At 37.5% G+C, this 15254-nt stretch overlaps 1 protein-coding gene across 2 annotated transcripts in view; it reads right to left on the bottom strand.

Annotated features, from left to right (window-relative positions):
* Positions 1-15254, bottom strand: part of si:ch73-40i7.2 (FYN-binding protein 1) — a 31960-nt gene that overhangs the window by 14868 nt on the left and 1838 nt on the right. For both annotated transcript variants that reach the window (XM_056468827.1, XM_056468826.1), the window contains exons 2-3: positions 1455-2016; positions 1167-1221 (exon numbers count right to left, since the gene is read on the bottom strand). In XM_056468827.1, the coding sequence (XP_056324802.1) occupies positions 1167-1221; positions 1455-2016 (617 nt within the window). The remainder of the gene's footprint in view (positions 1-1166; positions 1222-1454; positions 2017-15254) is intronic.

The raw sequence follows: 15254 nt of genomic DNA, 5'->3' as shown, positions 1-15254 counted from the left end.
TTACACATTGGGGGGAATCTCCTCATCCACCACCAGTGTGCAGCATCCACCTGGATGACGCGATGATTTCCCGGCCCGCACACCACACACCAGCTGATTGGCGGAGAGGAGACAGAGTGATGAAGCCAATTATGATATGGGGATGGTTAGGAGGCCATGATGGACAGAAGCCAGTAGGCAAATTTGGCCAGAACGCCAGGGTTTAAACCATTACTCCTTTCGAAGGACATCCTGGGATTTTTAACGACCACAGAGACCACCTCGATTTAACGTGTGAGCATTATAGAGTCTCCTTCATTTTAATGGGGCGGTGAGACCCACACAGAGCGCAGCTTGAGCGCCCCTGCTGGCCTCACTAACAACGCTTCCGGCAGCAACCAAGCTTTCCCATGTGGTCTCCCATCCAGGTACCAACCGGGTGCAGCCCTGCTTAGCTTCAGTGGGTGACCATTAAACTCACATATACTAACCCAATCAAACTCACAATACAATCCTTGCTAATCTGAGCTGGTTTAATCATAATCTACATAAATAATCATTAACATCTATTAATACCTGCAAAGAACCATAGCACCAGATTCTAGGTCATATGACACAGTGAATGTAAATATTTATGGATGAGTGATGTATTTTTATTACTGTTGTAAAAGATCATTTGCTTTCTATTTGAAATGGCTCCTATCATTAGAAATGGATGATTCTGGAAGGAGCAACAGGGGTGTTTTATCAAAGGTTATTAAGATTTGCATACAGAGGGGTTTGACAGTTAGATTAGTTACTAATTCAGTCAGACGTACTGACAACAGTCATTCTTCAGATTTTAATATCAATACAATGGAATTAAATAACCACTTTGTCGCACAATACACACTAATCTAAGTTGGTTTCTAAAGAATCTACATAAAGAGTCAGGAAATGCCACAGTGCATGCTTTACACCCACATACTTCCAGCAAAAGATTGCACTGTAAGATGCACGCAAGACTTGATGCAACAGAATGGAAGATGATGTGTTCGATTCAGAATTAATGTCATTTTCTACTACAGAGATACAATGCAGATACAGAACAAAATGATGCCACAGAGAAACATTTTAGATTAATTTGACTGTTTCCTTTCTCTTCGGCGAGCTAGACAACAATTTATGGTCAACCTTGTATTACTCACAATTCTGAAATGGATTTTGGGAACAGGCTGGGTTTGTTTGGGGGTCTTGCTGGTCCTGATAAGAAAAAATACATATCAAGACAACATTTTCCTGTGAGCTACTTTAAAGTGGCATTTAAAATAGAATGGAAAGAGTTGTTAAGTCCATGGGTTAACTATTAATTCCAGTAAATAAGCACGGCAGTTCTTCATATAAACCAATAAATGCAAATGTTCATTGCTGACTACAGTTTTTTATATGTTATAAAAGACTGAAGGCATATGTTTTAGACTGAAAATGGCTCCTACCTTTTGTAATGTGTGATTCTACTGGTCTTTTAGGAAGAACAATGGGGGTCTTTTTCCGAAATTGATCCAGATTCACAGATGGAGGACGTTTTGGCTTTGATGGTCGCTGTCCAACATTAGGTATTGGCTTCCTTAGTGGTACTACCTCTGAAACGCTCCTCTGGTTTGGCAGTGGTGGTTTGAAAGTCAATTTCATGTCATTTTTCTGTTTTAGTATTTTGCTCTGAAGAAGTTCTCCTGTCAGTTTGACTCTGCCCGGCACACTGACCTCCGCAGGGGGCTCTGTAGATTTTTCCCGAGCTCCAAAACGATGAGATGGAGGAGGTCTTGGGAACACTCCTTGAGGACCCGACTGAAACATCTTTGCTTCACTGAGAGAGTTCACAGGAAGGTTTGGTCTAGGAGGCACAGCTGAAATTTTGTTTCGGAGCACTCCATTGGTTAGAGATTCTGGCATTGCACCAATTGCGAGCGGTTTGATAGCGATCCCACCTCCGGAACCTGCCATTTCTAACTGAGCATGAAATTTGGCCCGGAGGGCCTTCACATCCACATTTTCCTCCTATAAAATAAATAGATTCTGGTTTAGCTCTAATACCATTCAAATGGTGAACAAACATAAAAAATAACAGTAAAATTTATATGGTAAAAAAAAAACTGTTAATAGTGGGCTCCTTTAAACAACTGACAACCTTTCATGCAATTGAGTTGGCTTAAAGGAATAGTTCACCCAAAACTGATAGTTCTGTCATCATTTCCTCACTCTTTACTTGTTCCAAACCTGAGGTGTGTTTCCCAAAACTATTGTTAGCCAACTAAGGCCGCAAGTTACGTTATTACAAACATAGTTCGTTGATTTGGCGTTTCCCAAATCCGTCGTTTTAACAAACATTCGCAAACTGCGTTACAAACTTCCATGCTTGCAACTACACCTCTGTAGCTGTAGTTAGAAACATAGTTCCTGATTGTGTTCTATTCCCATTATTCCCCCTATGCCCTATTCATTTAGAACATTCTAACATTTAAACAGAATGATTGAAAAAAAAAAATCTCTCTCTCTCTCTCTCTCTCTCTATATATATATATATATATATATATATATATATATATATATATATATATATATATATATATATATATATATATATATATATATATATATATATATATATATATATATATATATATATAAGTCATCTCTCTTAGGTGTAACTTGCTTTTAAAGCATTTTTAAAGTTTTACAGTTTTAGCGATCTTTATGTTTGCAATAGCGCTCCCTTCGCAGTGCACTTTGAAAACATTGAAGAAATGGCAGTGCACTTTGAAAACATTGAAGAAATGGCAGTGCACTTTGATCACATTGATGTTTGAACACAACCATGGCTCATGACGAAAGCTATAGGTGACCTGTTTAAAAGCGGAATTTATGTTATGCCTCGAAAGCCTGTGAAAACAAAAGACATACATACGTTAATCGTTTAAATTAATAGTAGGTTATATATTAAGTATCTGTACTGTATATGACACGGGCCTGTTGGTTAGAAGATTTCTGCAGTGGTTTGCATGAGTCAAATTGTAAAAGTAGACTTTTCAAAAATAAATAAATAAATAAACAATATTCTACTTAATAATAATTATTATTATTATTATCATCATCATTATTAATAATATTAATATTAGTATTAAAGTATGGTTTTTTTTCCATTTCCTAAAAAATTATAAATATTGTATTTTAATTCTTAATAAATAGCCTCATTATTTATTTATATGATTTAGGAGATTAGAATACTTGTTAGCTTTTATAAGTGGGTTTATGTTTTAGAATAGAATAGGTAATGTTCTCAATAATATTTGTAAAGGAAACACAGGCTCTATATGGGCTGTTTACATATATTCAGTTAATATGGAAAACGAGTTCATGTTTTTACCAAAACTAATATTGGATTTTTTTTTAATGCGTGTGCGTGTGAAACAATATAATTTGCACAAAGAAATCATGGGGTTCAGCTCTTAAGAAGTTGTTACTCCACCTCGTTTAGAGCGTCATTATGGGTGTTTTACATTATAACTAATGTGGTTCAAACGATGGATCTGCGACAGAGAAACTACAAGTTTTGGGAAACACCACTTCATCGTTCTTTTCCCAAACGATGCATCATATTATAATAGTTCAGCCGGGAGTTACATCGTTGTTTGGGAAACGCACCTGTTTGAGTTTCTTTCTTCTGTTGAACACAAAGAGGATATTTTCAAGAAAGCAGGAAACCTGTAACCATTAACTTCCATAGTATTTGTTTTTCCTACTATTGAAGTCAATGGCTGATTTGAACAACATCCTCCAGTATATCTTCTTTTGTGTTGAACAGAAAAAGAAAATCCATGCAGGTTTGGAACCACTTGAGGGCAAATGAATAGTGAGTTAATTTACAATTATGGGTGAACTATCCCTTTATAAGGATATATAAAAATATCTAAAAAATGTGTCAACATTTACTCGTCCTCCACTTGTTCCAAACCAGTTTGGGTTTCTTTCCTCTGTTGAACATAAAAAGAAGATATACTGATGAATCCTGCAGTCATCCATTAACTTCCATAGTTGACCTCCCAACATTCTTCAGAATATCTTGCTTTGTGTTTAACAAAAGAAATAAATTGCTGAAAGATTATTAGAATGACTTAAGTGTGAGTAAATAGTGAGTAAAGTTTCATTTTTTAGGGGAACTATATCTTTAGAAAAGCTAATTCCAAACTATAACCACAGATATGCTGATATGTGATACGTTCTGTTCCTAAAAACACAATAAAAACTCCCACAGATTTCTACAGGATATTCAGGATGATCTGAACTTTCCTTAAACCATCCTTAACCACAACTATAGACAGAATTCTTCAAATAAAGGTGATTTCTTAGCAGTGTTCCTTAGAAATGCAACTGCTTTGAATTGGGATAACCTTTCTGCCAGTGTTCTTCATAACTGGTATATAAACAAACCTATAAACAAAGCTTAACTGTTTTATTCAAGTAAGTCCCGTCCCCCCCCCCACAGTCTAAACAAACTAACCACAGTCACTGAGAAAGCGGATGCACACAAGCTTTGAGGTCAAATGAAATATATTGTAGTGCATATAATGAGGCGGAAAATGATGTAGAGTATTGTTTTAAAGTGACATTAATCTAACATTGATTTAAAAAGCAAAACATGAAACAAAATGTAAACATGAAAAAAGACTAGAGTTTTTTGAGACAGCTGGTGAAGCAGCAGTACTGTTTAGCCAACAAGTCAAAAAGTCTCAACATCAGTAATATAAATACAGATATAAAAAACCAGTATAACCTTGCACAAGCTGCTTTGTGTTTTTATATTAACTATTAAGTACAGCACATATAAATATGCATTCACACATAATTATGGTTGAAGACGTCAACTTGCTCTCAAGTATTCAAAGACTGCCTTTAACCATTTGCCAGATAACAAAAGTAGACCTACACTCTCAGAAATAAAGGTACGCGAGCTGTCACTGGTGTGGTACCTTTTCAAAAGGTATAAATTTGTACCTAAAATGTTCATATTAATACCTCAAGGGTACATATGAGTCCCTAAAAAGTACCAAAGTGTTCCTCTTGAAATTTTTAGGTACTAATATAAACTTTTGAGGTACCAATATGAACCCTTAAGTACAAATGTGTACCTTTTGAAAAGGTACCACCCTAGTGACAGCTCGTGTACCTTCATTTCTGATTCTGAGAGTGTATAAAATCACTTCTATGAGGGGTATTGTGTGGCGACAGTCTGTGAATATAGCCAGCATCTAATGGTAAAAATGGTATTTTTTATAATAACACTTGATAAAAACAGTCTGCAGAAACACTTCGATTGACATTCTCCCTTGAAACATGCCGGAGGAGATAAGTCTCGCCCATTTGTAATGGTAGCACAGACAGCCCTGAGTAAGAAGCAGCCGTCTGTCATTAAGATTTTAATGCCGTAGACTATCCCATATGCAGTGTTGGGCAGTAGCGTCACTGCTACTAGCTTAACTACATTTCTCAGTAGCGTGGTGGTAGCGTCGCTACTTTATAAATCCAATAGCTTTTCAGTAGCGAAGCTATTTTTTTAGTCAAGTAGCTCAGTAGCGTCCACACAAGCTACATTTACCGATCGCAGGTCAATAAGTGACAGCACCAACATTGACAGAGCTGTGAGGCCGGTGTCTAGCCGATGAAGGTAAATCCATGTGGCGGCAAGAAAGACGATTTCTTCTTCTTCCTGTTTTACGGTGGTCGACAACAAACTTTTTGGTGCGTTACTGCCACCTTTCGCTCTGGTCAGTGACGTCGCAAAATAATCATTGGGCTGACATGAGAAACTTGCTTGATGGAAAGAGGACTGAGGGAGAGGAGCATACCTGCCAACGCTCCCGTTTTTCCCGGGAGTTTCCTGTATTTCAGACCCATCTCCCGCCCACCTCCCGTATTGTTCTGTCTCCCAGAAAACTCCCGGAATTCCAGGTTGCTCCGGTTTCCCCCACAGTCTTAAGACATGCACTCTAGGTGAACTGAATAAACTAAATTGGCTGTAGTGTATGTGTGAGTATGTGAGAGTGTATGTGTGTTTCCCAGTGCTGGGTTACAGATGAAAGGGCATCTGCTATGTAAAACATATGCTGGATAATTTGGTAGTTCATTCACACTCTGCTATAATTCTTATATCACAAAGCTCTATCAACATTTTTTTAACAATAATTTTTTTGTCGGGATAGGAGAGTGGAGGTTACAGACAGGAAAGCATTGGGAGCAGAGAGAGTGAAAGAATCATCAAAGGGCCTCAACCCTAGAATCAAACTCAGGTTGCTGTGAGCACCACGGTGCTATATGTTGGTGCACCTAACCACTAGGCTATTGGTGTCATTATTTTACAGATTATGTCTTGTGCATCTGATTTTACCTTAGCGCTTGTGTGCTTTCAGTTTCTCCATCTCACTCGCTGTAATGATTTGAATGTGTTAAACTCTATTCAGTTTAGTGTAGCCTGGCCTGTGTCAGTCTGGCACAAAAATACCAGTATATCAATATAGGCTTTGCTGAAAATGACTATAATGTTAGAGATTTGAAAGGAAATGAATATTAAGGAAACAGCCTAAACTTAACAACAATAGATCGTATCAATGTTGTAATATACAGTAGAATGCCATTTTTAGCCTATACGCAATATTTGACAGCAAAGAATCAAGTTTTTTATTGATATTGTGTCGTCTGTCCTGTCAAATGCATGTCTGTTCTTTAAGCTTAAAATAGACACGTGTGCTGTGGCTGCGGTGATGAGAGACAACGACAAGCACGCACGTAAGGACTATTATTAACTGTAATTCTCCAAATGTAAAATGTTGGTTGGTTTGTTGGTTGTGCATTAAATCATCAAAACTATATCTGGTGTGTTTATAAGCGGTGCCAGAGAGAAACCTTAGACCCTCAAACCTGTGGCCGTTTCCAAAGCAAAGAACATTTCAGAAAATTTTGCTTTTGCTGCTTTTTTCTCCACTTGTGCAAAGAAACGGAGGTGTTTATTATGTATATCCAGGAGAGAGGTCACCATCAGTGCTGGTTTGGCCATCAACTCATCTGCGTCAAACTGTGACAAGCAATATCCTTCTTTTCATTTTGAATCCTTTGGCAAAATACGACTGTAAGCAAGTGCCTTTCAGTTAATGGTTAATTGGTCAATATGGGCATCGCTAGTAGAGAACCTTCCCAGGAGTGGCTGGCGGATCAAAATTACTCCAACATTACCCCAAGAGTAATGTTAATGTGAGCGTACATGACTCCACCATAAGAAAGAGAATGGGCAAAAATGGTTTGCATGGCAGAGTTTCAAGACGAAAACCACGGCTGAGCAATTATAACACAAAGGCTCGTCTCAGTTTACTACAAAACATCTTAATGTTTCCCAAAACTTTTAGGAAATAACTCTGTGGACTGACAACTTTTGGAAGGTGTGTGTCCCATTATGTGTGGCGTAAAAGTAACACTGCATTACAGTAAGAGAACATCATACCAATAGTAAATTGCGGTGGTGGAAGTGTGATGGTCTGGGTCTGTTTTGCTGCTTCAGAACCTGGAAGACGTGTTGTGATAAATTAACCTATGATTTCTGCTGTCAAACAAAATATCTAGAAGAAGAATGTCCAGCCATCTGTTAGTGACCTCAAGCTGAATCCAACTTGGGTTCTGCAGCAGGACAATGATCCAGAACACACCAGAAAGTCCACTTCTGAATGGTAAAAACAAAATGAAGAATTTGGAGTGGCCTAGTCAAAGTCCTAACCTGAATTTGAGATGCTGTGGCATGACCTTAAAAATGCGGTTAATGCTCGAAAACCCCCCAATGTGGCAGAATTACAACAATTCTCCATACGTGAATGGGGCAAAATTCCTCCAAAGCGCTATAACAGACTCATTGCAAGTTATTGAAGACATTTTATTGCAGTTGTTGCTGCAGTTTATTGCAGGGTGGCCCAACCACTTTTTTACACAGGCCTGTATTTAGTTTTACTTCAATATTACAAACCTTAATTTCAAAACTCCATGATGTGTTTACTCGTATATTATTTAAATTCGTTTCAACATCAGAAACAATAAAATTTGGCAAACATGCAAAAAAAAAAAAAAGAAATCGGTAAGGGCAAACACTTTTTTTTAATTATACCACTGTATTTTATTAGAGAAATAGCCTTTTTAACCAGTTCCAATGGGCTTCAATCAATATTAGATCAACACTAGGAAATGACCATTCTGAGTTAATCATTTGCATTAAAGTAAAGTTAGACTGCTGTGTTTAGGTGAGCTGATTTGTGCTTTTTGAGAAAAAAAACTGTTGGGAGAAACTGGGTCAAACACATGACAAGGTTGAAGCACTGATGGCTTCTGTCACATAAACATCCATAGACAGAACATCTGACCTTGTAGGTGCGTCACCACACAATATTAACTAGACCAAAAAAGAAAAAAAGTGCTTGGATGCAGGCTACAGGTGTGAATGTTGTCAACAAATGTCAAATTTCTGAAAACTGAAAATCATACACAAGTAAAAGTACTATTGTTTGGCAGAAATGTAATGCAAGCACAGTAAAAGTATCTGTTGTATGAGTAAAAAAACAGACCTTATAAAAATACTCAGGAGTAGTGAGTATTACTTTGTGAAAACTATTTCACCATATACCCTACACATTAAAGTTGTAGCTTACATCAGAGCCATTTTCTTGTAAGGATGTTTTAAGTGTACATTGAATTATTAGGCAATCGTTGACTAGCAATATAAAATGTGAGATTCATTTAATATGAAAACACATTATATTGTTATACACTTACTGGCCACTTTATTATGTACACCTGCAGGCTGGACCCCCTTTTGCATTCATAACTGCCTTAATCCTTCGTGGCATAGATTCAACAAGGTATAAAAATATTAGATTCAAAAATATTCCTGAGATTTTGCTCCATATTGACATGATAGCATCACGCAGTTGCTGCAGATTAGTCGGCTGCACAATCCATGATGCGAATCTCCTGTTCCACCACATCCCAAAGGTGCTCTATTGGATTGAGCTCTGGTGATTGTGGAGGCCATTTGAGTACAGTGAACTCATTGTCATGTTCAAGAAACCAGTCTGAGATGATTCACGCTTTATGACATGGTACGTTATCCTGCTGGAAGTAACCATCAGAAGATGGAGACACTGTGGTCATAAAGGGATTGACATGGTCAGCAACATTACCCAGGTAGGCTGTGGCGTTGACACGAGGCTCAGTTGGTACTAATGGGCCCAAAGTGCGTCAAGAAAATATCCCCCACACCATTACACCACCCCCACCAGCCTATGAACCATTATTACAATGCTATTCAAATGTCGCAGCAGAAATCGAGACTCATCAGACCAGGCAACGTTTTTCCAATCTTCAATTGTCCAATTTTTATTGAGGCGGTGCGAATTGTAGCCTCGGTTTCCTGTTCTAAGCTGACAGGAGTGGCACCCGGTGTGGTCTTCTGCTGCTGTAGCCCATCCGCCTCAAGGTTGGACGTGTTGTGTGTTCAGAGATGCTCTTCTGCAGACCTCGGTTGTAACGAGTGGTTATTTGAGTTACTGTTGCCTTTCTATCAGCTGGAGCCAGTCTGGCCATTCTCCTCTGACCTCTGGCATCAACAAGACATTTGCGCCCACAGAACTGCTGCTTATTGGATATTGGTTGTGCGTGAAAATCTCAGTAGATCAGCAGTTTCTGAAATACTCAGTCCAGCCCGTCTGGCTCCAACACAGACACACACAAAATACTTGAGTGAATTTAGGGTGGTCAAGATGCTATAGCACTGCCATTTAAATAACCCGTTAAAGGAATTGTAGGTCATTTCATAGAGAATAGTAGTTGCTAAAGCTTAAGATCCTGCCCACCGTAGATAATCACTGTCCAAAGGCACACCTCCTCACAAACACACACTGGCAGATGCAACTAAGAGCAGAAAGATATTATTTCATGTCTTATTCACCAGTGAGAAAACATTACAGTACAGCACATAATCTTACAGTATTATCATAACAACAAAGGCATGTGTCCACCAGAGTAGGGCTGAACAATATATTGTTTGAGCATTGATATTGCTATGGTTGTCTCTGCAATAGTCACATCGCAGGCTTAGATTATTTATTAAAGATTAAAAGATAAAGATATTATACTTTTTTTATTATTATTTATACAAAGATGACCGTGGTATTTTACGTTTGATTGTTTGATGTCTGTACTTAAACACCGTTAGACTCCCTGGAAAACCATAAAGCACTGTTTATTTATAAAATTACAATTGTTTTTGCTTGTAAAAACTGTAAAAAAACTGTAAAAAAAACCCACACTGTAAAAAAAACATAGTTTTTTTAAGGCAACAAACTTCAGGACAATTTTAAGTTAAGTCAACTTTTCACATTATATATAATTGCAATACATAATAAAGTTTTCCAATATCATGCAGCCATGATGCTACACCAAAGCATTTTGGGTTTGCACACTGAAGGAATTTTTGATGATTTTAACTTTGTCCTACGCATTAATAGACTAATCCTTGTATTAATAGTTTAATTCTGTTTAGAACTAATTACATTAGCTTATGCTGATTTGTTTATCCTCATATAACCTTATGTGATTAACCTCATATAACTGCTCCATAACAGTTGTGGCTTCGTGTGATTGATAACCGAGAAGTTAACTCCTCTGTACTTGTTATCACCAAAATGTTACAACTCTTCTTTCAGAGCGTGCTCATTTACAGGAACAATCACGGACGGGAGGGACACAGGGTCACTCTCTTGTGGGCTCTGTTATGTGTATGCGTAACTTTTTCTGTGCAGATTAGCTGTTCTGCCTAACAACTAATGATTGAACTGATCTGGATCAAGGATCTTTCTTACTGAAGTGTACCTAGGTAGGGCTGAGGAGACACAGACTGTCTGTATTGCTGTTCTCTGACAGGCGGTGCTCTCATTCGTTCATTTTCTTTTCAGCTTAGTCCCCTATTAATCTGGGATCGTCACAGCGGAATGAACCACCTACTTATCCAGCACATGTTTTACGCAGCGGATGCCCTTACAACTGCAACCCATCTCTGGAAAACATCCATACACACTCATTCACACTCATACACTACGGACAATTTAGCCTACCCAATTCACCTGTACTGCATGTCTTTGGACTGTGGGGGAAACCGGAGCACCCGGAGGAAACGCAGGGAGAACATGCAAACTCCACACAGAAACACCAACTAACCCAGCCGGGACTCGAATCAGTGACCTTCTTGCTGTGAGACGACAGTGCTAACCAATGAGCCACCATGTTGCATAAAAGAAAGTTAAAAACCAAAGTTAGAAAGACAAAGACTAATCACAATCCTTAAGAAAGGTCTAGAAAGAGCACCAAATGCACCAAAACATCTCAGATCTTTGAGGTCAATCATAAGTTAATTTTTCCAATGATAAAGGTATTGTTGACTGGCTCAACCACATATTGACTGAATATACCTGAGCAGTTGACCATAGAGCAATTACATGCAAATGTCAACCATACCATGAAAAAATAAAGTTATTACCAAAATAGCGAAACCCTTTCTAGGCTTGCTAGGTTTTACAGTACTGTAAAAATTTTCAATCATGTCTCTGTCAGTGTTTTCAAACAATTATATTTGATTTACCAAAGTCACACAAGTGCATGCCACATCCATAACGACACTTTTTCCTCATTAATCCAAAATATCAAATAATATAAAATCAATCGTGTTTGTTCTATAGTGAGCAAGTCTTATTTCCTTTGGGTTGTGCAGTTTAATTCACAGAATTTCTGCAAAGAATGTTGTATACTGTAAGCTCGCATGCTTTTTTTAGTCACATCAATAAAACATGTTTATTTTCCTCATTTAAAATCTAAAACATGTTTACAGATTGATGTTTTTCTGACCTCATAACTCTGTGGTTAGTTGTTCTGGAAAATACAAGCAGATGTTTCAATAAAAAGTTAACATAGACTGTTGCTGCGTCCCAATTCGCATACTTATACTACACCCTAAAAGTATTTACCATTTTGTGAAGGAAAAGTACACACTTTTGAGTGCGTAACAGAAGAGTAAGCTTTTGGGACCTACTACTTCCTCGTTAACAGATCGTTGTGTTGCTTAGTAACAAGCCCTGTCAATCATCCACACACCAGTCACATTTCTTTCATATTTAATTCCCTACCTTATTGGAGAAGCAGCAGCAGCAGGTTAATCTCCCATTCACGAGCCTTTCATGCAGAGAAATCTCCTCAGGTGTTTGGATAATTCTGCATTCAGACGTTAATGTCCAAACACGTCTTTATATAAGTTCAGTATTGTTGTTGCAGATGAAATATAACACAGAAAACGCGATTAAAACATGTTCCAGTGGGCTAGATATTAATTAACATACAAACATCTTTACCGAAGCCTCTCTACTTGACGGTTGGTCTCGCGCGTCCATCATGTTTGTAGTTTGTTTACACTTTTCATCCACGTTTGTAGTTCTAAATACGCGCAATGTATTGTGGGAAATATCAGCGGTTAGAGTATGAACGCCTTTACACTTCGAGTTTTTACCGGAAATAGTAAACCATTTTGGAAACTTTGGCATACTCTTTTCAACATACTACGATTTGGGACATACTAATTCTACGTTCAAAAACTATTTAGGATGGATACTATGCGAATTGGGACGCAGCATTTCTCTGTGTATTTATGTTTTAAGTATTTACTGCAAATGTCACATCCATATTGCTGAAATTGCTCCATATTATTAGTTAGTGGCTAAAAATAACTATTTAAAAAGCAATTAACATGGATGCACACTCAACAATAGTCTATGAGGCAAAATTTATCTTCAGATCACAAATTAAGATATTTTAGACCAAATCCAAGAGCTCCCTCATCCTCCATAGACAGCAACGACACCGATTCAGTCCAGAAAAAGAATCAAAAACATTGGCAAAACATTCCATGTGACTTCACACGGTTGAACTGTAATCACACGAAGCTCCATGAATACATTCGTGCACCAAAATAATTGTAAATATGGCTTTCTGATAATGTTTTTGGTTCCTTTTCTGGACTTCCTGTCTCTGGAGGATGAAGAAGCTCTCAGATTTCATCCGATTTGTGCTCTGATGATTAACAAATGTCTCCAGAGATTGAAATGGCATAAAGGTTAACAATTATTCATTCATTTTCCTTCGGCTCCCTTTATTCAGTTTATTTAGTCCCTTTATTCAGTGATCACCACAGCGGAACGAACCGAAAACTTATCCAGCAAATGTTTTACACATCGGATGCCCTTCCAGCTGCAACCCAACACTGGGAAACAGCCAAACACGCTCATTCACGCTCATACACTGCGGCCAATTTAGTTCATTCAGTTCATCTGTACCACATGTCTTTGGATTGTGGGGGAAACTGGCGCACCCGGAGGAAACCCACGCGAAGATGAGGAGAACATGCAAACTCCACACTGAAATGCCAACTGACCCAGCTGAGGCTCGAACCAGCAATCTTTTTGCTTTGAGGTGACAGTGCTAACCACTGAACCACAGTGTCGCCTGGTAAACAATTAACAGCAGCATTGAAATTATTTTAGGTGAACTAATCCAATCATATGAACTCTTGATTCATTCGGACTACAAAAATTCTGAATGGTTTCACATTGGTGCCGTTAACACCATGTTTAACTTAAACAAATACATAAGACTCGACTTCTATTGTGGATGAAGGAGTGTAAACGCCCTCCTTTGTACCCCCTAACACACTCAGGGGGATGCCATTATTTCTGTGGTAACTAACAGAAGGCCACAGATAATATCATCAGAGATTAACTTGCATTGAACCCAAAACCTTCTGCCTAGAGGATTTAACAGTACTAAAGCACACTGTTTGTTCAAAGATGACCATTGATAAAAATCAGTACTGGAAGGAAGAAGTTTTAGCAGAAGTTTGTCCATGTTACGCTGACACAATGGACAATAATAGACCTCAGACCACAGACTGCCACACTTATTAACACCTGCTAGTGACATCTCTAATCTGTCCTTAAAACTTTCCTCAAATGGTCAGTCTACAGAACACGCAGACATGATTATCAGTGATTCCCCACACATCTATTGCCGTGTGTTATTGTTTAAAAAAACACTGAGATGTCAGACATTGTGAAGGAAGATATGAACTGTCATGAAATGCAGGTTCACAACGCTAGTGAGGCACAGGAAGAGTCTCCAACCACACACCTTTGCACAGCACATCACACAACAGAGGCTGCCATAGAGACAACAGACTTAGGTGAGCCAATCAGCTGCATGCACTGCTAAAAATGCAACCCATGTCAATGACAAAAGAAAAATGAAAGCTTTGTCTGTTCTAGCCACAATCCAAAGATGAATTCAGTTCACACATGCGTCAGTTCTCTGTTGTAGGAGAAATTGAATTCTTTTGAACTTTTTAAGCACTGCAAAAAAGCTTTTTTTACTTACATTTGTTGTCTTGTTTCTAGTCCAAATTTCTAAAAATTCTTAAATCATGAAGAAATTTCTAGACAAGCAAAATATAGTGTCTTGTATTAAGAAATAATCTGCCAAAATGAAGTGAGTTTATATATATATATATATATATATATATATATATATATATATATATATATATATATATATATATATATATATATATATATATAAATACATATATATATACATATATATGTATACATAGCAAAAATAATCTGCCAGTGGTGTAAGAAAAATAATCTTATGCCAAAAGGAAAAACAAGATTATTTCTCTTACCTTGTTGGCAGATTATTTATCTTATTTTAAGGAAAAACTCACTTCATTTTGGCAGATTATTTCTTAAAACAAGACATTATGTTCTGCTTGCCTAGAAAATGCTTCTTGATATAAGAACTTTTAGATATTTGGACTAGAAACAAGACAAAAACTCTAAGTTAGAAAAGCATTTTTTGCAGTGAGGATCAATAGAGACTAAAATTTAATCTAAGAGTTAGTCATTTAAAAAATGATTTACCAAATAATATGAATATCTCTAGTCTACGGTGGTGGTTCAGTGTTCGATTAACTACATTTGTAATGCTTTGCAATTAAATTCCTTTAGTTAAAGTGCAGAACTAATACGCAAACTAATGCTAAGCAATACATTTATCACAACAATTATGACTATGTGTTAATGTCTTTTAATAAATATGCAACTTGTCATTGT

The sequence above is a fragment of the Danio aesculapii genome, chromosome 11, assembly GCF_903798145.1.
Source record: "Danio aesculapii chromosome 11, fDanAes4.1, whole genome shotgun sequence".
Classification (NCBI taxonomy): domain Eukaryota; kingdom Metazoa; phylum Chordata; class Actinopteri; order Cypriniformes; family Danionidae; genus Danio; species Danio aesculapii.
The sequence above is the reverse complement of the archived record's forward strand: the minus strand, read 5'-3'. Positions and strand labels throughout refer to the sequence as shown.